General features: G+C 40.3%; 2 protein-coding genes across 2 annotated transcripts in view; one reads left to right on the forward strand and one right to left on the reverse strand.

The window, feature by feature from the left end:
- The first annotated feature begins 618 nt into the window (after positions 1-618).
- On the forward strand, positions 619-14,329 carry EIF3M (eukaryotic translation initiation factor 3 subunit M). Its single transcript, XM_042882674.1, has 11 exons — positions 619-721; positions 1,386-1,518; positions 2,092-2,230; positions 2,639-2,762; positions 3,286-3,380; positions 7,899-7,982; positions 9,287-9,386; positions 9,861-9,942; positions 12,956-13,099; positions 13,585-13,645; positions 14,065-14,329. Exons 1-11 carry the CDS (start codon positions 680-682, stop codon positions 14,183-14,185), a joined length of 1,125 nt encoding a protein of 374 aa, XP_042738608.1. The 5' UTR covers positions 619-679; the 3' UTR covers positions 14,186-14,329.
- A 603-nt stretch (positions 14,330-14,932) lies between these two features.
- Positions 14,933-24,076, reverse strand: part of CCDC73 (coiled-coil domain containing 73) — a 53,062-nt gene continuing 43,918 nt past the window's right edge. Inside the window, exons 18-21 of the mRNA XM_042882638.1 lie at positions 23,411-23,579; positions 20,710-22,242; positions 17,750-17,883; positions 14,933-15,150 (exon numbers count right to left, since the gene is read on the reverse strand). Coding sequence (XP_042738572.1) covers positions 14,935-15,150; positions 17,750-17,883; positions 20,710-22,242; positions 23,411-23,579 — 2,052 coding nt within the window. The 3' untranslated portion in view covers positions 14,933-14,934. The remainder of the gene's footprint in view (positions 15,151-17,749; positions 17,884-20,709; positions 22,243-23,410; positions 23,580-24,076) is intronic.

Genomic DNA, 24,076 nt, shown 5'->3' on the forward strand with positions numbered 1-24,076 from the left:
ACTCCGGATTGTGACCGACTGCTCACATTGCCCTAATTCCACGGCCCTGGCACCTCTTCCAGTTGTTACGTCGGCAATCTCACAGGACACAGAGAGCCCCTTCTATATTCAAAGTGGGCTGCCTGATGCACAGTTCCACCCCAGCTATCATCCATCATCTTAATTCTTCTGGAGTGGAACTCCTGCTGTCCAAACAGCGAATCCGTCGGGATTCGATTTACTGAGAATCACGACGTTTTTAGAGGGAATTTCCAGGACAACAAAAACAGCCCACTGTATTTTTAAGCACGGTGCGATTTTTTCACTTTACGCTGTAAATCCCCCGAGTTCGCTGTCAGTTGCCAACTGCCGGCTCTTCCCAGCTACCTCCCAACCCGCACCTTCGCAGCCGCCGCCTCAGAGCCCTTCAGCACCAACGGCCGCGAGCTGCGGCGCGAGGCGCGGGCGGGAAAGCGGGGTGGGAAAGTGGGGCTCGAGCCGAGCGCGCGGCGCGAACGGGGCGCCAGGTGAGGGCGTGGCGCGAGCGTGTCCCCCTTTCCCCCCCGCCCTCCCGGCACCCCCCACGCGCCTCTCCCCTCCCCGAGGAAGCGGAAGTGGGTGTCTCGCGGCACCGGAAGCCGCTCCGTCTTTCCGGTGCGGCGGCGTGCTCGGGCCGGCCGCGGCAGCCTGTGCCGCAGTCATGAGCGTCCCCGCGTTCATCGACATCACGGAAGAGGACCAGGTCCGCTGTCGGGGGGCGGCCCGGCGGAACTGCGGGCAGGCGCGGGGCGGCCGGGAGGGGAGCGAGAAGCGGGAGGGCAGCCGTTTGCCCGCGGCGGGCCCCTCCGCCGTAGGAGCCGGGCCTCAGGCTGGGAGGCGGCTCCGGCCCTGGGAGGCCCTGTCGTGCCGGAGTTGCCGCGCTCCTCGCCCAGCGGCGCAGCTCGGGTGGGAAGAAGCGCGTTAAAGAAAGCCCGGGTTCGGAGAGACGCCTGGTCTTGGCGCTGCCTCTTGAGGAGCTGCCACCTCCCTCGTGCTTTGCTCTGTGGTCTTTTCTGCAGTGCTTTGTTATGAAGTGATAACTACTTCAGTACTAAAGCAGTACGTGTCATGGGCTTCGCCTGTTTTTGTCTTTGACTGCACTCTGTAGTTGTGGCACGTACCCACTGTGAGAAAGCTCAGCAGTGAGGTGATGCTCTCAGTTCCTGCCTCACACTGAACTGGTGTTTGGGTTATATGCTGTTGTTGGGGAGAGGGCGTGCTATGGGATACTGGGTGATGCCAAACAAAGTCAGCTGCTGCGTGAGCAGCAGGGGAAGAGAAGTGATTGTGGAAGAAAAATCTGTAAGAAATTCTGTTACTTTAACATCGCTGTTCACAAACCGACTGTTTTGGGTGTTTCTTTTAAGGCTGCAGAACTTCGAGCTTACCTGAAGTCCAAGGGAGCTGAAATCTCTGAAGAAAACTCTGAAGGGGGACTTCATGTTGACTTGGCACAGATAATTGAAGTTTGTGATGTGTGCCTGAAAGAGGATGACAAAGGTTTGTCACTTCAAGTGTCGCCAGTTCTGCTAAACATACCGCAATTAATGTTTTCAAATGAGTAACCGTGAGCAGAATTTAGAGCTGTGTTGCATTGCTTGCACGTTAACACATGCGTATTTGTGAAACTGCAGGTACTTACTTCCAGCAAGGCCATGTGAAATTTGCATTTGCTCTGCCCCTCCCTTCTTCAAATGTCTGCTGCCCTTTGAAGGAGTCAGCAGTGGAGCAAGGCTGTGCTTGTTATGAAGGCACCTGAGTTGCATATGAAACCAGTTTTCCCTCTGAGAGTTATTTGATAAAGACTCAGGGCTCGTTAATGTTTCTGGTGACAGATCAAACAGGTAGCAAAACAGTCAAGACTAAACGTCTGCGACTAGGAGACCAGAAGACCACGTTGAGCCAAATCTCTTGCATATTCTGAAGAAAACACTGGTAATGTTGGCGTTTTATCTTTTGCAGTATGTTGCAAAATGAGTATGCACAGCAGAGGTAACTGCAGCACCAAATAGCTGCTATTGATGATGAGGGTTGCTGGCAATTCTGAACAGCTGCATATTTTGTTCTGTGCAGATGTTGAGAGTGTCATGAACAGCGTAGTCTCTTTGCTTCTGATCCTGGAACCCGACAAACAAGAAGCACTGATTGAAAGTCTGTGTGAGAAGTTAGTGAAATTTCGGGAAGGAGAGCGCCCGTCCCTCAGGCTGCAGCTGTAAGTATTTCACAGAGAAAGGTGAGGCAGTGCTATCTTGCAGAGTGAGTGCATTATTTTGTGCATCTCTCTAAATCAAAGCATAGGATGTCGGATTAAGATTTGTCTGTTGTGGGGAAAAATGTAAAAAAAAAAAAAGACAACAACCTGAATACTACTCATCATAAAATCAATTACTGTTATACTTTCTTTGCTAAGTATTGTGAACTTAAAAATGCACAGAGCTTTTGGCTTCTGTGCTGGAACCTGTTATAAAACTGAACATGGTTACAATTCAGCATGGACTTATGGTGCTGCCAGGTGCTTTGTACAAGCACACGCGTGACTGGAAACGTTGATACGCATTCCTTTTTTCCTAAATGTTTTCCTAAGCCTTTTTAACTCAGTTTTTTGTTGTTTGTGGTTTAGACTGAGCAATCTCTTCCATGGCATGGATAAGAACACTCCTGTGAGATACACAGTGTACTGCAGCCTTCTTAAAGTGGCTTCATCATGTGGTGCCATCCAGTACATTCCAACTGAATTAGATCAGGTAATTACTGTGGTGCTGCAGGTGGTGGCCTCTGTATTAACCGCACTGCATTTCACTAAGTATTACTCGGAGTTGACACAGGCCATCTCTTCCTGCTAAAAATTGCTAGAGCCTATGAAATAGAAGTGTAGAACACAAAACCTTTTACCTTTTAAAGGTCTACATGTGGAATCTAGATCGAGCTGCCATTTATTTTTTTGTCTCTGCTTCTGCCCGTAGTTCCATGGGTGTTTCTTGCGATACAACGACAGCGAGGAGCTTAGATCAGGAACTGGGGACATGGTGTTCCATGCTCTGGAATCACAGTGTATTGGAATTTCTTGTCCTTAAGGAGTAACACAGAGAATGCAGACTTCTTGTGGTGAAACTTCTACATTGTACATGGGGAGCCTGCTAGTCAGAGGATGCAGAGGATAGATCTCTGTGAAAGATTCTTTTGAATCCTTTTCTGCTTGAGAGTCAATAACTACAGTTTTGTTTTAGCTTTTTTCCAGTGCTTCCTTTTCACTTGTATTTTACTTAGGTCCGAAAATGGATTTCTGACTGGAACCTCAGCACAGACAAAAAGCACACTCTTCTAAGGCTGCTGTATGATGTCCTCGTAGACTGCAAAAAGAGGTATAAAAGACAAGGAATAGATCACTGCATTTTACATTGATGTATTGCAAGTCATATTAGGAGAACTATTTCTCATGGCACTTTTAAAATTAATCTGAACTAATAATTCAGTCCAAATATACCTGTTGCTTTCTCTTTTGTTTTAAGCAGTCTTGCATTAAACCGTTTCTTAGAGAATATTAATTAGTAGTGAATCAGCTACAGACTCCCAAAATAAAACTATTCCTTTTTGTAAATGTTAATCTTCAAGCATGGTAGTATTATGCCAGGTTTATTAGGCATAAGTTTAATTGCACTTTTGACGTGCTGGTGCATGGCAGTGCTGTCTCTTTTAATGACTTTGGGAGGCTTATCAATCACAGTTAACGGAATCAGTCTTTTAATATAAACATTGCCTTTAAGACAAAGATTTCTAGCAGTCATCAAAATTAATGTCTGCAGAATACCTGCTTGACTATTTTAAATCATTATCCTGGATCGCAAGAGGCATCTTTGATCTAACAAACTTGGCAGACCAGTGTGTTCTGGCATGTAAAGCAATGCCGTCTGTACCGTGCCTGTAAATTAGTGTAAATCTTAACTGAGAGTTGTCATCAATTAATCTTGGATACGTGATAGGGTGATTTGAATGTATTGGCCAGGGCTGTTGATACGGGCTGAAGTGGTTGCAGCGTGTATTCCACAACTGTAATGAGGCCTGTCTAAACTGTCCCTGCTGCGGGTTGCGGCAGGAGGGAGAGCAGCATTTCCTGTATGTGCATAACACTGTACTGCTGCAGAAGGAAGAGCTTCTTCCCCCATCCGTTTGTCTGTGTGCACATGCTGCTGCAGGCACTTGTGCAGCTGTACAGTGGATTGGATGGGGAGGTGACCTTTCTGCGGAAGAAAGGCAGGTGTGGAGCTGTCACAGTAGGAGGAGAGTTTTTTCTGGCAGGAGAGTTAGCTTATTCTGGCCTTGTGCAACTGTAGCCTGCAAACGCTGTGTCAGCAGAGCAGGATCATTTTTACTGAATCTCCATTTAGGGATGATTAATCCTCATGGAGTTGTTACTCTGAGCTGCAACATGAAGGCAATTTCCTGTCATTAATGTTAAAATGCTTTTGCATTGATGATGCTTCGTAACAGATTTAAACTGGTCAAAATCATTGCAAAAATGTTAATCGGACTTCATATACAACATAGCACTTCTGTTTTACAGGATTACACTCATAAGCTGTAATGCTCTTACTCCTGAAATATTTCTCATCCTATTGATTTATTCAGAGGTTTTAATTAGCTCTTCCCATATTTCATAGCGAATTATGTTTTAACTAGTTTTACTATCAAAATATGTGAATTAAACTTCTAGCTTTTGTTCTCGGTGCTACAGTAAGCTTACTGCCAAGGTTATTCAGCAGTTAGCTGCCCAGTTTCAGAAAAAAATGACATTTTTGCTTACCAGTAATATTTTTTAAGTGAGGCATTAAAAACTTCTACAAACTCTGTAATATATTACTTCTGCACTCAGTGTCCTTTCCATCTGTTGCAGTGAGCTTTGCAGTGAGTAGAGCAATTTTTCAGAGCACTTACACTCTTCTCCAGGAAAGAAAACAAGAAGTGACCCCAGCACCTTTGACCTGGTTCACTCTCCTGGATCAGTGGGCAGTATTTGCAATCGTATGGGAAACGCACAGCAGCATTCCAGCTGTAGCACACAGGAATGCTGCTCGGTGCAGCGGTATGGGAAGATAAGTGGGAACTGAAAAATAAGCAGTAAAAATCATACCTCAGTTACTTTGTTGATTTATGATCAAGGAGAAAAAAAACGTTGAAAGGAATGGAATCTTGGTCCTTCGGCTTCTTTTATGTTTTAACTTCAGTTCACGTGGCAGAAGAGATGGCTTTCCCCAGCGAACTTGGTAGCAAACAGTTCCTGAAACGCTTGTTTTATCGAATCTTTTCCATCCCTGATGGAAGCTTCTTTTTTCTGATGATCAGAATTGCCTTGAGCTCTTTGAAGAGGCACTCTTATCTTTCCATCAATCGGCTAAAGAAAAATCGGTAGCGGCAGCTGGAAAATTGACAGCTGGTGTCACGTGTTTCTGGGTTCTTGTATTTGGCAAATGAACTTTGCCAGAGGTTAATTACTTTCTCTGCTGCTTATGATTGATCCTTGCCATAAAGGTTCTATGGTAGTTTTCTATGTCAGCTTGCTTAACGTTCAGCACTTGCCTAGCTGTGTTGGTATGAAACTGCAAGGTAATACAACCTGTTCTCTTTTCCAGTTATAGGTGAAGTTTTGCAGGCAGGCATGTCTTGTTTGCAGCCTAAGAGTTGTGTTCTCCTACGAGGCCCTGAATTTCATGCCAGGCTCCAGCCCGATGTAGCTTAGAGTTCTAGCAGTAACCTTTGGCAAAATGGTGACCTGTGTTAGTGCTTTAAACACCGTGATGTGTAGTAGTGGTGTGATGCTGAATAGAATCAGATGAAGGAATAAAAGGAGTAGAATGATCCTGACGTATCTGTTGAGACTCAGAAGAGTTTCACACAGGAAGCTTGGGAGCGGAGACCAGGCAGGGGATGTGAGCCCAGCGAGGTGGTGGGTGATGCATTTCAGCAGTGGCGACAGCAGTGTGAAAGACAAGCCATGTTCTGGTCAGCTATGCAGGTTTTTATGAGTGCAGCATGCAGGCTCTTGTTCACCTCTGGCAAAAATGCATAGCAAATGGCAGGGATTGTGCTGAAAGTTGTGTTTTGTAGCTGGGAATTTGATCTATTAGACAGTGTTACTGTGCTCTTTGTGGTTTTCATGGAAATAAATAGGAGGGATTTGTTTTGAAGCAACCTTTATATGTGCAAAGCTGTCTAAATTTGTTTTATTTCACTGTTATGTGGCCATCTGTTCTTCTGCACACCAGTATCAGGTGCCATGCCAAAGCATAGGCTGACCTCTTGAATTAGAGATAATGCCTTCTTCCCGTGATGTCTGAGTATTTGCACTGCACATCTGTGAGAGCTGGGAGCACAAAACATCGGTGGTATCTTTGGGAGCACAAAACTTCACTCTACAGAGAAGCTGTCAAATAGCAATTTTATGAGTTTTATGATAAATACCCGTATAAAGGTAGTCATTGAACTATGGGACAAAAAACAACGGACATTCTAGCTTGTGCTGCCACTTAGTTAAACCTATACAGGACGTGCTGATAGTGTTGTGTAGGTTTAGTCCTCTCTTGTGCAACTTTTGCCATTGCTTTAAGTAGTTAAAGCAACTTGATGCGTTCTTGTTGCACAGTTTATTCATCTCAGGAAAACTTTGTAGGTCCACTAGACCCTACTTATATATGTGTTTCGACTGGAATACTGTTAAATTTCTTCACAGGGGGAAATTCCCTGTATCTGCAATTGAAGCACTTTGAAGGAAGAATGTAGCTTTGCATTGTAGCTCAGAGAGAACAGCATCCTTCCTTCCTGTGCCCTCAGGAAGTACTGCACGAAGGGGATCCCAAGGATACCTGCACCAAAGCAGTTGCCAGACTGTATGACTGCATGGGGAATTTCTGCAGAGCTCCTGTTCTTGTTACCAGGTGTTGGTTGTATCTGCACCCAGACCCTACTGTGTCCATATTAAGTACTAAGGAGGCATCAATGAAGTCTGTTATCTGTCTGGACAAACTATCGCAGCTACTATCTTCGTAATTAATGAGGATCCCATAAGAAATAGGATGATGCTTTTTGTGTTTTGTTTTATGGCTGAAGGCTTTGTAAAGAAGCATCAGAAGTTGCTGGCCTCACTAGTGGTGAGAACTTACGCATAAAAATAAATAAAAATCAATTAAAATGACACAGTCTCTTTCTTATCTGTCTTGGAATGGTTCGCAGTAACACTGAGGAGCTGTTTAAAAAAATCATCTGGGTAGACAAGGCTCAGAGTTTACTCCTTTTTCTTAGGATGAATGCTTTTTTTCCCCAGAAGCTGTCTGTCAGCACAGCGTTGGGAGCTGCTTGCTTCATGGCAGCCTGAGTTGCTTGGATTGCTGGCCACTTAACTGCATCAGTGAAATGAGCAGCTCTCACTCTGAGTACTTGGAGACAATCAGTGAAAGAAGAAAAGGGAGCTTTTACGCAGCTATTTTTCTGACCATAAATATTGTTGAAGATATGCCGTCTTACATTTGAAATAAACTTTGCAGTGCTACTTATTCTGCAATGATTAAATCCAGATGTGCATAAGAGGAGCGTTGTAGTGAACCATATAAAGCTGTTCCTAGCTCAGAAAGCTTTTTCCATAACCAGCAGGTAATTTATCAATTTAAGAGAATGAAATGAAGGGTGAAGATAAACATTTTGTAGAACAAGAATTGAAAGAATACATCTAGTTAATTTGTTCTTTCCACTAGAATTAAAATGGATCATCTACATCTTTTCAAGTGTAATTTAACTTGACCTGCAACATCATGACGGAATTATTTAAATATTTGAGTGTTTTGGAAGTAGTTTTTCAGCAGTCCTAAGGTGACTTTGTTTTTCTTCTCCAGCGATACCGCAGCAAAAGTAATGGTGGAACTGCTGGGGAGTTACACAGAGGACAACGCTTCGCAGGCTAGAGTTGATGCTCACAGGTAATGCTGCCTTCCTGGCTTCCTCGCAAGTTTTTACTGTATTGCAGTATCGTGTCGATGGCCTCGTGTGAAAGAGGATGGAATGGCCTTGTTGGCAGGGGCCTTTTTTCTGTGGCACTGCTGGCCTGATGAAGAGTTTGCAGCCTATGGTAGGTTTGGGTGTTTCTAGGTTCACTGCACAGTGCAAGCACTCAGGAATAGTGCTGCTCACTGCTGAACTTTTGTAAAATAGGTGGTTTACATCAGGTATCTCAAAGTATCCAAAGTTGAATTGGCGTCCTGGATTTCGGATTTTTTTTTATTTTTTTTAACTTGCTGGTTATTTGAATCTTTAACTTCAACGTTCTTTTCAGATAGCACTTTCTATTAAAATTATTGCTCTCTTTTCTAGGAGCAAATGCTAAGAATATGAAAAAAAAAAAAAATAAAACTACTCTGTGGATATGCTGGAAGTAAAATTGGTTCTTAACAGTGTGTTTTCCCAAAGGCAAAATTCTGCATTCTGCCTGCCACTGCTCTGACCAACGCAGGTTTTTAATGAGTTACATAGATCTGCTGTGTGTGAAATAGCTTGTATGTAAATTTGCAGAAAAATCAGGACTCGTTTTGAAAATTAAAACATCTGTGCATAAGAAAATGAAAACCTCAGTGAGCACCATGGAGGCCTTTAGGGTCTCAGAGAACGTTCCTCCTTAGAGCTGACCGCACTGCTGAGTCCAGGCAGACTTGAGGTTCTTGTGGGCGTGCGTTACGTGGCAGGGTCGTGGTGTAGGCCATCAGCACTGCTGTAGCACTAACAGTCTTCTGATGTGCTGTCGAGCAAATGCTTTCATCTAGAGTTCTAGAAACACTTTGGGACTGTTTATAGTCTGGAGCTGCAACTGATAAATCATAGGTCTTGCAGTGTTTGGTATTGAGGTTTTCTCTGCTTTATGTCACATGTTCAAGTATAATTAATCTTCCTAAACGACTTAATTCTATGAAATTTTAGGAGGACAGTAAAAACACCACGAGGAATGAAGGTTTGGCTGTAATAAATGTACAGTTGGATACGGTAGGTTCATCTGTAGTCCTACCACCTGGCGAACTTTAATTGTGATGTGGGGCAGAGTACTGAGCGTTTGCTCTCTTGTTTTTTTTCCAACTGTGAAGCAAAGATTAAAGTTACTTAGGAATGTGACATGCCTCATATTTAAGCGTAGTTGACAACCCTGGAATATCTCCTGGAAAGCAAAGAAAAACAAATGGAGTTGCATTTAAAATGTGTATTGCTGTGCAAGTAATTATTTTTCTTTTCTAATTAGATGCATTGTACGAGCATTGAAAGATCCAAATACCTTTCTCTTTGACCATCTTCTCGCCTTGAAACCAGTCAAATTTTTGGAGGGCGAACTTATTCATGATGTGAGTAGCTTTCTTTTTAGCAAGCTGGTTTAATGTCTTAGGAAGCCCTTGCTTTGTTAGTGTCTGTGGAAATTCATTGGAAGAGTGGTCTGCGTCATCAATCTCGAGTTGCAGTGTACTATTGTTTAAAAAACGTTCTTAGAATCAGAAAATTAAAATGTTACGTGTAAGATGTGTAATAGAAAGCTTCCCTTCAGAAGCTTTGGAAGATGAGTTACAAGTTGCACCTTCACCATGAATTCTTTTGGCAAAACTGTCTTTCTGATCTGAGAAAATAAGCACAGCACAGATTGCCCTTGGACTTCAGTAGGAGACTTTCGAAGAACTGCAGCTTTTATTGTTATGGGGGTTGTTTATTTGTTGGTTTTTTTCCCAGTTCAGTAGTGTTTACGGTGTTTTATGTGTCTGTGCATTCTCCAAAGAGGGAAACAGAAAATCTTTAAACTATTCTTACATTTGTTTTCCATCTTCTAGCTTTTGACAATTTTTGTAAGCGCTAAGCTAGTATCCTATGTCAAGTTTTATCAGAACAACAAAGACTTCATTGACTCCCTGGGTAAGTTTTCAAGTCGTTGTATTTCTGACATGGCTTAGATTATAGAACCTGCAGAGGACTTCAGTTCCAACCCAAATATCAAAGACAGAATTTTAATAGTGATTTTTTTTTTTTTCCTAAACAGTGGATCAGACTGTAACCTCTCAGACTAAGTGTGGTTTCTTGTATATGCTAGAACAAGCTGTTTTGGGGGTTTCAAATAGAATCTGTTCTTTTCCACTTCATTCCCTTAAACCCTTCGGGAGGGAATATTTACTGCATTTGGTACGTCAGGCTGGGTCGGAGATGACAACTCCAATAAGCGAGACAGCAGCTTGTGTAAATCTCTTAACAGTGTTTTTTTAATGATCAGTAACTTTATAACAGCAAATACCTCAGATAGTTGCCCTGAACTGCAAGGTAAGAGATGCAGGCAGTGTGCTGTGTGCGCGTGTGCTGATGCGTTAGACCTGGCAAGTCACAGTCTGTCCCAGTTAATTTGTTTCATCACATGGAGCGATGTGATGGAATGTTAATGTCAGCACCCTCTTTATTTACACACTGTGGAAAAAAGGAGTAGTAATTAACACTGTGACACTCCCCCGTTGATGTGTAATTGACTGTTTCAAAGGAGCACTGGTTCATAAGCTATTGCGTGCATTAAAATTACGTTTTTTATATTCCAGCTTTTTAGGACAGGGGTCAGTGACAATGCAGAAATTGCTCAATGATGCAGATTTTTTTATTACTGCATTAAAGTTTTGACATATTAGTAATGAATAAATGTTTCCATAAAATCTGATTTTTTTTTTTTTTTATAACTTTGATTTTGAAATGACACTTGAACACGAAGTGAATGCATTTGAATAAAGGCATAGTTTTGCTAAAGCTGAGTTTAGTGCAGCCTTTTAACATATGCATTATTTTGTTTAATGGAGTGTGGTATAATTCTGGGAATAATTACCCTCAAAGCTTAAAAGTGCTGGTACTCTGAGTATTAAAATGTTTTGTTCTTTTTTTTGAAGATAAAAATTAGCAGCAAGTTTTCAGTAGTTTGTACCTGTGTGCACAGGATAACATTATCGCTTGTCTCTCTGTCTAAATATTCACTGTGTGGACATTTTATACTTTTCTTTCTAAGGGGAGAGATTTTTTTATATAGCAGTTACTTTTATGTGTTGGAATGGTTTATCAGTTTGGTACTCGCCCGTGGAAGTATTAGCTTAAAATGCAGCTGTGCTTACATCTGTACATCATACAACAGTCATCATTTATTTTGCTTTGCCTTCCTGTATCTACGTTTAACTGTGAGTATAAGGTCTCCCTATTTTCAATATGTCTGGTATTCAGGTGATCTAGCAAAACCCTTCAATATCTGTACAGCTGTTTTGAAAAACCACCTTCCACCTTGCCTTGATTTCTCACCTTCTTTGTGGTGCACTCAGGAAATTCTGAATGCCTTTCAGCTATGGCTAAGGTAGAGATTCTGAAGCAGTTCCAACTGCAATGCTTGGAACTTGGTCTACTTCTTTCAGCTATGCCTTCTGAAAAGCAGTGGCAGGTCAATGCAAAGCACAGTGTGATTGTTTGAGGAGGCATTCAGCACTGCTCTATAACATCTAGATCTGTTCCCCAAAACAAGTGTGTTTAATCATTCTCTTTCTCTCTCTCCCAATTCTCTCAAGTGTTGGGCTTCAAATAAAGAAGGATGTTGATAATTTCAGAGCTGTTGCAAAATCAGCTTGATTTGGGTCAGAGCCAGTTAAGATTGGTCCACGAAAGCTGTGCAGTGAAGGCTCCTACAGGTGGCTTCAGTTGGTTACAATTTGTTGTTTTATTAATGCTGACAACTTAGGCCAGCGGTAGCATTGTCTGTGTCAACTGAGTCGCCCTAACATGTCCACATTTAATCTGGTATTATCAGCAGCCTTTTTCAGAAAGTTAATCAGCATCTCATTTGCATTTGTTAATTAGGGTTAATGTGTGCTAATTGATTTTTTGATGCTTGTAGATTTCCATTAAACTCAGGTATATTTTCTGATGCTCCTCATTCGTATGAGTTATAGTGATCACGTTTTTGTTGAATTGGTGCCAAATAGGGAGCCTGCATCATAATTACAGCTAATTAACACAACATGATGTCCTCTACTAATGTGCTTTCCTATTAGAGTACGGATGTTATAAATTCCAAACTTAAATATTTAGTGAAGCCGTGTGGATGCTTATAATGTCACTCCAAAACCAAATGATTGCTGCTCATTTTAAAGGCACCTCCAGTGAAGCCTAGTTGATGCCATGGAGAACTTGATAAAGAAAGGCCTTGGCTCATCTAAGGGCAGCTCTGTTTGCCTGCACTTTTTCAGGAGAGAGAACTCAGCTTTACCTGTGCAAGCCCAGGGTTCTGTTCTTAGAGTTGCCATTCATACTACCCTGCAAAAGCTCTAACACATCTTGGCACCTGTTTACATGCTCCTGCAGAGCACTTTTTTGTTTTAGATAGTAGAAGCAGTGAACATGCATGTAACTCAGTGCTTTTATAATACAGTGTAAGCAGCTACTCAGAACACGTGTTTAGGGGACAGAAATGTTACGCTGCTGAGCCATGACAGTCTTTTAAAGTACATACGTGTGAACGAGCAGTGAGGCTGGAGGAAGGCTTTGACATCACCAGGTATTTTTCTTGCAGTGCACTGCTATGCTTCCTGATGATCCAACTAAAAACATCACCTGTGCCCTTACAGCCCAAGTTCTGTAAAGATGATGTCCTCAGTGGTTCATAAAACTCTGCACTCTCTTCCTTTTGGATATTCATTTTACTGATGATTGGGTCTTGGTGAATTCATGGGTAAAGTAGGTGCTTTAGCAAGGAGGATGCAGGAATAAATATTACCTCAAGAAACATTGATAAAGCCAGGTAGAATGTTTTCACTATGTGAAATTCTAAATTATTGGAAGAATATATAGTAAAAACCATGAAAAGTAAACTAGGTATTCTTGAATTAATATCCATAAACCGTCAATACTTTTCACACAGGCTTGTTGCATGAACAGAATATGGCAAAAATGAGGCTACTTACTTTCATGGGCATGGCTGTAGAGAATAAAGAAATATCATTTGACACAATGCAACAGGAACTTCAGATTGGAGCTGATGATGTAGAAGCATTTGTCATTGATGGTAAGAGCTGTACCAAGTACTTTATACAGTGCTAATTAACTGTACCCTATATAGTCTTCTGAGCTAATATTAAACAGTGAGAGAAATGTTTAATTCTATTCCAGTATAGATGTATCTGTAAAACTTTTGTGCTTGAATGTATGACTTTGAAAGAGTTACTTTCATAGTCATGGGAAACATATTTCAAATAATTGTCTAATAAATTGTTTACAGGTTTGTCACCTGGTGTTGTTTGCTGTCATTAAAACTATTGGTTTGTAGGGGTATTTATTATTATTTTTACAAGCTTCTTGAATAGTTCAGTTTGACATCAATAAGAGCAAGATACATCCATCTTATAACATCATTTTGCATTTCTGCCTATTGAATTGTTAAAGCTGGCAGCAAAACAATGTTAGGTGAACTACTGTTTTATAGGAGGCTTATGCAACGTGACATCACCCTATCTTGAAAATAGGGCTTAAAACAGCATTTCTTTTTTGCAGCTGTAAAGACAAAGATGGTATACTGCAAAATAGATCAGACACAGAGGAAAGTAGTTGTCAGGTAAGACTTAATTCTTCGTAGCATTTTGTAGAACTTAGTGTGTTCTAATTATTTCACTTACAGTTGTAGAATATTTTAACTAGAGGCAAGGTATTGTTCCTAGCACTTGGTGATAGTTAAGTAGTTGCTATTTATCATAATTTTATTAAAGCTCAGACTGAATGTGATTAGCTTATTTAATGAAAGAGTCCTATTTTCCAGCACATTTCATTTAATGACCTAATAGTGACAAGAATACTAATGACTAGCGTTGCTTTAAATATTTGGGAAGGCTACAGAATTCTGTAACTGGTGAAGTGCAGCTTCTTACAGAAAATAAAAACTTCCCTCCTCACGTGTGAGATTTAAGTAATGCTGTAAAAGAATTGCTAGGCGAGTATTACATCTAATAATCACCTGATCTTGTTTTACTTCTCTAGTCACAGCACACATCGGACTTTTGGAAAGCAGCAGTGGCAGCAATTGTATGATACTCTAAACACCTGGAAACAAAATTTGAATCAAGTCAAAAACAGTCTTCTCAGTCTCTCAGACACCTAAAGCATAACCTAGAAACGTCTTGCAATAGATACATTTTATTCAAAACCTTGACCATGCGTGAATGTTTCCAAAATGTATACAATTGGTTTGAAGAAGATGAGTATTCTGAAGTGGAACAGAAAAGCAATAAAATGTGGGAAAATCTCTTGTTGATTTTCTTATATAATTAGAAATAACTGACAGTAGCAGTACCCTGTTTCTTTTGTTCTTGTTATTTATTTAGGTTTCTCGTATGAAGATTGCTGTTTGACAAGAGGTGGGGGGGGAGGGAGGTGAGGAAAGTGATGGTGTAAGTAACTGCAGTGAGAGGTTACTGTTATCTTGGAGGAGGAGGAACATGAACCAGAAGTGAGACTTTGTAAGTCATACCCCAGTTTGAGTGGGGAAAGAGGCATTGTTTTCACAGAACCTACTACAGCAACCCTAAGTGGCACGAGTCCATAAGAACAATTATGTTTTGCAGCAGTGTTCAAAAACAGGGCAGTCTGTCAACACAGACTAGAAGATCTGGGCACTGGTTTAGCACTGTGTAAAGTCTTATTACAACATCTAACTTGTGAACTTTTAACTTCAGGCCAAATTCATAACAACTTGCTTGCATTTGATTGTAGAAACAGATTAATTAATTAGAGTTGCATCTATTTTTAAACAAACAGTGTTTAGCCTGTAGTAAGCGTGGAAGTACATGAATATACGCTACACAGGAATAGCTCTACCAACTTGGTTTATAGAAGTGGTTTATCCATCTCCTACCACTGCTTTTTACTGTCTTCATATTTTCTTTTTCTTGATGAGCAAAGTCTTTCCAAATTGATGAATTTCTCAATTTCTTCTGTTTGATTTTGTATACTGGAATTATGAGTAGGACATCTGTCCTCCTCTCCCAGCGTTCTTCCACTTTGTGCTGGAGTTACAGTCATGGGAGATAACTTCTGCTCATTCAAAGCAGTAAATCCTTCTTTCACCTGTCAGGAAAAGAAAAGAGTGATAGTTAATAAAAAATTCAGATACAGATGTTCAGATTGCTACCAATAATGTGACATTAAGCACGCAGGGAAGTGTGAACAGAAAAATAAGTCAATTGGAAAGAATGTTTTATTTGAGATGCTTACTTCAGCTTGAAAATGGAAGACTTGATAAATCTGTAAACCTAACCTTCACACAGGACTTGATGCAGAAGAGAACGAATAAAAAAGACAACCTCGCAGTAGAATGCAGATTAGCAAAATAAATAGTTCAATTAAACAGTTTAATGTTGCAATTGACACTTCCAGTACTGTGCAATAATTTGATTAACTAAACCCAAAATCATGAGGTTTGTAGTGTCAACTCCCTCTCTGCTTAGCTTAGTAGGTGAGAAAACAAACATCATTAACTGAAGCAAGGTCTGTAAGCATTTGGCTTTGCATGTTAAAGACCTTTTTGTTCTCTGAATAGCTTTAATTACTGTTTCATATATATCCAAATCGAGCAACAAATCAGGGAAGCGTTTTTTTTTTGCTTGAACAATGAGGTTTCTCCACATAGCCCTACGCTGCGTGCCTCCTGGGGAGGCCAAGATGCTGCAGCAGCCACAAGCTCACAACAAAACGGGTTACATGGAGCCAGCACTGCAGTGGTTCTTGGGATCTCAATGTAATGTCCAGGAAGTTGCATGCTAGGGCAATTCTATTTGACATGGATTGTGAGGTGAGGCCCTGTTGAGCCATTTTTGAACACTGGGTAACTGGCCTAACTGCTTGTAAGCCACAGTCTGTGGGCCTGTTTTCAGTTTAGCATAGATTTTTTTTTTTAAACAGACTGAAATTTAAAGCAGGGTAATTTGTAGTGCATCACTACATGCTGCTACATGGACTAATAATTAAAAGACTTTCCTTCTGCAGCATACAATCATTTCCTGAAGTTTAGAATACAAACAATGCACATTGTTCAATTTACCTATTGGAAAAAAAGTGCTGCCTATCAAATTAAAAATCCTCAGCATTTTCACAATGAAATACAAGTAAAGCAAGGCCTCTTACTGCCCACACTGTAAAACAGGGTAAGTTCTCTTTAGTACCACGGGGGGGACATGTATGAAAACATACTTATTTTAATTTTTTAAGTGCTGCGTTTTGGTTAAACGAGATTATCCAAGTGCAAGAAGGCATAAGTCTGTCCTGTTATAAATGTGCACGTTGGTCAAAACAACTAAACTGAGCAGAAAAAATAACTGCTGAGCCTCCTCTTAATCTCAACAGCTTTTACACGTCAGTCATAAAAATGACAAATTTAAAGAAAGAAGGTATTAGAACAGCACCAGTACAAAAGGGAAGGAGTGGTCTGCAGTGTCCCAGGCTGAGACTTCATAGAGCAATTGCTTGGAAAATAATCTAAGGTCAAATCAGCAAGGCATGCTGTTCATGTCTATCTCAGCTTTTACTTAGCCTGCACATAGGGAGCTTTAATTTGGAGGTGATGTAGTAGTATAACCACCAGCAGACAGTGAAATACAGCTTTTTACTTGCTGTAAATTAGGCACTTTAGTCCACCTCTTTCCAGAATTCTCAGCTGAAAGTATAGAAGAATAAGCAGGGAAGAGCAAGAAGAGTGTTCTCATCAGTTCTTGGCTCCACCTCAATAAGAAAAAAAAGCAGGAGGCACACTATGACCACCACATTTGGTGTTCTGCAGAAAATCCACCTCAGTCTCATGCTCAAGTATCATTACATGAGGAAGGTTGAGTAATTTAATAACAGTAGTCTTAATTTCAGAGAACATGAATGCTAGCAGCACGTAGTAGTAAACGTGATTATGTTTAGTAAAAATCAGCCGGTTTTGTCATACTATGTCTGCATCCTGGTCTCAAATCTCATCCAGAAGAGACAGCCCAAACTGAGATGCTCCTCTAGAAGCTCTTCTGGAGAAGGAGGCCCATTGCAGTTGTAGATTATTCTATTGCTCTTGAATACGATTAGGATTTAACATGGATCTAAGATGCAGTATGAGGCATTGCTAGTATCACCCTGAACAAACCTGTCTTCCTGGAAAACAACAGCTTGCTTTTCTGTGGTCTGCTTTTACACGCACACCTGGTATCATAACACTAAAACAGTAAGGCAGCTGAACACGTGGTATTCTGTCATTGCTGCATGGCATAAACTGATGGGCTGTCATTCATAGACTGGCTGAATTTCTAAGCCATTCACAGACTTTTTTAAAAAAAAAATAAGATGTTCCTATCAAAGAAAGGAAACAATGTTTTTATACTTCTCCATGCTACTTTTTTTTTTTTTTTTTTTTAAAAGAAAAATCTCTAGGTGATGATTTTTATTAAGGTACACAATGAACTACCCTCTTCTTCCCCTCCCAAACAGACTGGTTAGCATCTGTTTGATTCATACGCTGTGACTTTTTCCTGCTGCTTTCTATCAACCTTAATTGTGAAAAATGGTGCCTCGTTGCCCTTTTGATATTATTTTGGAGATTGACTCAGTCTTAAAGTATCCAGATGTGTACAGTTGTACAAATATCTGTGGAATTAGCTCACTGAGGTCTGGTCCGCAATATTTTTAATTGACTTACATGTTCTGTGGGAAAAGAAGAATCATAAAAAGTCTTTGGCATAGCATTCCATTCTTCAGTAGGGTCTCCCTGGGGGTCTCGGTGGATACCAGAGGTATTCCAAGTGTCGGCGGCTCCGTTAGAACTGGTAGAACCTGATTGACGAAAAGGAAATGGTAACAACTGCAATTTAGTCTCTAGGCACTAATTGTCAAGTAACTAAATTTCTGGCTTACCTCTGATGTTAAAAAAAAATAATAATAATTTTTGTTTTAATCACTGAATCTCTGTTGCAGGCTTTTCCCTCATTTTTCTTTCAGATTCTTCTGCAAAGATGAGGTACTTTCCTATTCTAATCAAAGATGTTTCGTGTCACTTTCACATATTAAGTTAACAATATGAAAACTGGGATTTATACAAAATATAAGCATTTTCGGTATGCTGACTGAATATACATTTTATTAAACAGCACACTTCTAAGACTCACCTTCTGGTAATGATTATAAAGTATTTAATTACTGGCATCCTGACATAATATTGCAGGATGACTTGTAATAGGGACATTCCAAATACAAAGCTGTTTAGACAGACAACATCCTTAAAATAAGGAGTCTTTTCTTGTAAATAGATAATATTTCATCAGATCAGGCCATAGCTCTATGCTGAAGGTACAAAGCACAGACAAGTAGATTGACTGTAGCAGTGTAAGGCTGCAGTCCTGCAGTGGCTTTATGCACTGCTAGCAGCCTCCACTGAAGCCAACAGCAAACTACTTGCAGAATCAAAACAAGCACACTTCAAAATTACTTATAATGCAGTCACTGTTTTTTTTCTCAGCATAGATGCCTGTCAGTTACAGATATAATAGTAAAATCATTACTTTGCAGGAGCAAATAGGAGGAGAGTTCTCCAGGAAGGTTCTGCCCACTCTCAGTTAATTCCTCTACTCAGTGCAGTGTGGCTGCTGGAACAGAAATGTTGTATAAATAGCAGATTGCGTTGTCGTTGGGCAGTAAAAGGAGCTCCCTCAAACAGGATTACTAAACCTCAGTGCTCAGTGTTTCATGTGGCTAGCTGTGCCTTGGTGAGGAAAAATAAAAGCAAACACAGGAACACATCCATGCTGATTCCACCCCTGGTTTGCCATTTGGGAAAATATTTGGAAAAAAGAACCACAATAAGTCTTGGAAGTTGCAGTGCTGAGTGTACTGCAATGACTAATTCTTAGGTGCCCTGTCAGTAAGATTTTTCTGCTCTCCAAGAGGCAGGCAAGCAGAAGTAGGGCCCTATATAAATTAGGCAGTACAATGAGAGGGAGAGGCAGATCTGGGACCCAACCCAAGATCTTCAGCTGTGAAGTTTTGCCAGAATTAAAGAGGCCTGGTGACTGTACTGGTCACTAGGTAACTCATTTGTGGAAGCACAGTCATATTCAAATCCCCACTGGCTCCTTTGGATGAACTTGTTAGACTCACTTCTTGGAATTACTCTACTTTGCATACAAGAAAAGAAGGAACAGCACACGGATTCATTTCAGATAGCACAATCTGTTCTAGCAGGAAAAAAATCCATGTGCAACATCACATAACTGTACATGGATTTTCTTGAAACTGCTTCTGAAATTCATGTTACTAAGAAAAATGAAGCACTGTCTTGAGATCAGGATTCTGCAACCACTACTATTGTCTCAGTGACAAAGGCTCATCTGAAACTGAACAAAACTGAACTGAAAAACTTGTGTCAGTGTACAGAAGTGTGCGAGACCTACGGCTACGGGAACAAAACAACCTAAATTCAGAGCACCAGAACCATGTTAGGAAATCAGGCTGCTGGTTTTCCAAGTCATTGCCACTGGCTGCCAAACCGTGGAGGAGTCAGGGGGCAGGGTGTCCATTCTGCTCTTCATACACGCAAGCAGCAAAGATGAAACAGACACACACACCCTGTAACGTAGTCCTGCCTCTCCTGAAAAACATCTAAGCACCCAAAGTTCCATTTTGAACAAAGTTAGGGGCTTTCAGTTCTTCACAGACTAAGAAAAGTTTCTCCAAACTTGCAGAATGCAGGGATTAGAAACAACCCATATGCAAGCTTTATTTTGAGAAAGGGAGACAACACCGATACCATTTTTTATTCTGTCCAGTCACTGAAGTAGAAGAATAGATCTAAATGCTGCAGTTGATATACTTTGGAAACAGAGATTATATATATTATTTTACTGTGGCAAGAGACTACATTTAATTAGCAGCTAGTTTTTATTGTAAAACAAATCTAAAATTGCACCCTTTCACATTTTTGTAATCATTTAGAAACGTGCAGTGAAATATTTACTTTTTTTGCATAGACAAAACACTGCTCAGAAAATGACCACCAGCAACAAAAGATGGACGAGCCCACTGAGCACTCCTACCAGCCAGCTGTGTTGTACAGTGCCTCCAATGCTATCAGCTCCTTTCACATTCAGCTCGCTCAGATGGTTCCAACTGTCCATCTGAACCAAAGACGGACAATAAAAATGGGTAAGTTTCCTCTAACCACGATTCAAGGGAATATCTGTTGGTTCATAAATCAGCCTAATTTTTTTTTTTTTTAAATGTGAAATGAGAGCACTGAATGATTCTGAGAACCTGCTCAGTGCTTTTCAGATCACATGCAAAGCACTGATGAAATACACCCTGCATTAGAGTTACAAACACCTATAAAAATTCCATTTGAAACTGCCCTGCTTTTCTTTCACAAAGGAAAAATGAACAAAAGTTTATTTAATCAAATAATTAATCAAACAAAAACTGCTCAGCTACATTTATACGATACATTGAGAACTCTCATAGTATTTTTCACTCTTCTTTTTTACAGTGAGCTTTCTACAATTACACTGCACTGCTTAAATGCAGAAATTTTGTAATTTGGTAATTTTTAAAAAACATGTTTAGTGCAATATACAACAATACACATGCAATATCCATACTTCTCTTTCTTACCTGGACCTGTTTCTTTCCTGCCAGCATTCTCACTGATGTTCTGAAATGCTCTTGAGATCACCTTTTTGTTTCCCACTAGACACAGCAGTTTCTCCTTCAAAACGGAAGGTTCTTGGGATGATGAAGTCCACGTAGCCTGACTTCTCATTTGATTTACTCTTGAACAAGAGCTGAGCTCTAGAAATTTGAAGCATACTGAGGTTTTCTCAGCTTTTTTATCTGAAGTTGAAAGATCAAAGGACGACCTTCCACTTACATTTACTAGATTTCCAGATGTTCTCATGGATAAAGAGCACGATTCTTTCAGGTGACCCTCAGCAGACTTCCTTCCTGGAACTGTACTGTGCAGCGAGTCTTTCTTCTGTTTTAGCACAGTGTTATTTATTGAATTATCATTAACGTCCAGGGAACATCCATTTTTGATGGACGGTTTCTGAATTTCTTCATTAAGTTTATTGGCACCAATTCCATCTGCTGGGACTCTTTGAACAGTTGTGTCAAAATCATCCGCCTTCACTGGAGCCACAGCTTCAGCATCCAAGGTACTTCTGTCACCTCCTGATTGCTCAGTGCTGTCGTGTTCAGGTTGTTTGCCGTGCACATCACCCACATTTATTCCTTTATTTATTTTTGGGGGGCATACACTGTAAGTACCTGTAAGAGGCATGTTATTGCCATGTTCTTTTGCAGCTTGATCAGTACTTGCATTATCACGATTAATGGCTAGCAAATTTTGAGCATCCACTGCTGGAAAACCAGTATGCCTTAGTGTACCACTTCTGTTGCTGTTTGCAGCATTATCATTGTAACTTTTGTCCTCAGCATCTACAAGCATCTGTTTAAAAGGAAATTTATCTCTAGGTAAACCACTCAGCTGTAACAAGCTTTTTTCTATCTTACATGATCTGTTATCCACATCGTTGTCACTGTTCAGCAAGTTACATTTCTGGTATTCCGTCTGATAATTTTCTTTAGCATAAGATAGGATGCCAAAATAGAATTCATTCACTTGATGATTACCTGCATTTCTTTCACACACGGCACTCTTCTCAGTGCAGACAGCTGCTTCACACTCTTTTTTGGATGCTTCGGTTGTAAGAACACCACTGTTGAGTTCTATGAAACTTGACTTTTTGTGTGCCTTAGTACAAACTGATTCACATGTAGTGTTGCACAGTTCTTGGTTACTAGAGTTCATCTCTTCAATTACATTTTTCTCACAGACAATTACTCTGTCAGTAGCATCTAAAAGAACCTTGCTTGTTTCTGTGTGATGCGCTGCTGCTGGACCAGTGCTGTCCTGTAGCTTTTGTTGTAAATTCTCACTGTTTCCCTCCAGCAGCACTCCACATGTTGTTCCTAGGCTTTCTGCTTCTTTACATTCAATGACATGCATTTCTGAGTCCTGTCCTGGGGTAATTAAATCAGTATCTGTGCAGAGGGTATTCCTGGGAGAAGCCTCCCTCTGCTTCCCTTCCAGAGGGCTAGCTGCATTGATTTCATCCTTAGAACTGCTGTCAACAACTTGTAACTCTGTTAGAGTAAGTGCATTTCCTAGTTAGTGATGGATCACCAACACATTAAATAGAACATTGCTATTACAGATTTCTAATTAAGATTTCTAAAATACTGACTTAAGATTAGTATCAATAGATTCTTCTCTTACATTACGGTAATATTTCAATCCACATAAAAATATAGAAAAATTACTTAAGATAAATATTATTTTATCATAATTTGCTAAACACTTATGAACTGTTCAAAGAGAAAATATCTTAACACTCTGTGCATTTTAGTTACTGATTCTATTGAAAATCTATTGAAATATTTCCCAACTAGTACTTACATTATTAAAAGGTCTTAATTGGGAAATTATAACACTTAAATCAACCCGCTTTTTGTGTATTGTGTATTTATATAAAGTTTGTAAGCAGCCTACTACTATTTATCTTCTTGAAAGTGGCATGTTTAGTTTAGCGTTTACATGTTTAGCATGTTTAGTGGCATGAACCACACCTACTGAATTGACTATGTTCATACAGCAAGGAACATACTGTAATTTGATGGCAGTGAGCCAACAAGGAATAGCTAAAGCACTTCACTATCTGAAAGGTGTTTTGTGAAAGTACACGCAGATAGTATGAGCACTGATCCTATAAGGCAATCATTTTACAGTTAATAATTGCTTAAGTTCCCACTCCATTTCTACAATGCAGCAAAGTATTGAAGACTATGTGGTCTTTAGGCTTCAAAAATAGTCACTTACTAGAGTTCATCAAGCACTTTGTATAGAAAAGCATCATGATCACCCACGTGAACAAACACACTGCAAGCACTCTTGGGCCTGTTTTTATTGTTTTATGGGAAAGGGGAAATCTTTCCTGGGTTTTCCTTCCAAACTCCCCTGTATACATTATTCTTCCTAACCTGTGCCCACTCAGCTGGAACACAAGAGGAGGTATTTTAGCAGCTTGAGGAGCAACAATACAGAGCTTGATGTCCCAGGGCAGCCACTAGAAGCACTGTGCTTTCCTACAGAGCCTTGGGAATTTATCACAGACTGGCATTACTGACATCAAGAATTTACTGCTGTTAGAAACACATTTAATTTGGGATTCAAACATTTTCTTATGCTATACTGAAATATTTATCCCTTTATCAACAATACTACTTATCTCTTCTAGCCAGGTAATCTTTTTACTTTGTTCTATCTGGAACTCTTCAGTGCTTAAGGAGAAGTTCACCGCGTTTTTTACTTCAGTTTCATCTTCATGTCCGAAGTTATTATCTTTTCTTAGTATAAATGGCATACAATCGTTTTCTTTCTGAATAGTCTGTATTTCACTGTCTTTTGATTGTTCTTGACCACTCTAACATAAGAAGGAAAAAGATGATACATATTTTAATAACCTACTACAGTCTCTGACTCTGAATTCATTTCACAATTCTGATGGAAACAGAAGACCATTCTCCTGAAGCATATAAAGTTAATGTAAATGGAGGGGGGGAAAAGCTGGTTAGGACTGTAGAAGAGCAGGAAAGAGATTAGGCCTTTCTAATCTCTGATCACAGTCCACAAAAAACAAATTACACAAGTCATCAGTTTTTCAGAGGAAGGAACATGTTTTCTGTGTGCACTGACTGGATGACGCCCTCTGCCTGCAGGTGAAATCAGTGACCTGCCCAGTAATTATATGTAGAAAACACCCACACAATCGCTAATTATGCTCAAACTCACACACACCTATTACTTTTTATTTGTTCCCACCTCACAAACCAGCTGGGATTTTTTTTTACTCAGTTTCATACGCAAATAAGACTTAGGAATTTGCTCTTTGCCCATTCCTCATTCCCTCCCAGGTGGATT

This window comes from Lagopus leucura, unplaced genomic scaffold (genome assembly GCF_019238085.1).
Source record: "Lagopus leucura isolate 7727_CA_CO unplaced genomic scaffold, USGS_WTPT01 Super-Scaffold_100035, whole genome shotgun sequence".
NCBI lineage: Eukaryota > Metazoa > Chordata > Aves > Galliformes > Phasianidae > Lagopus > Lagopus leucura.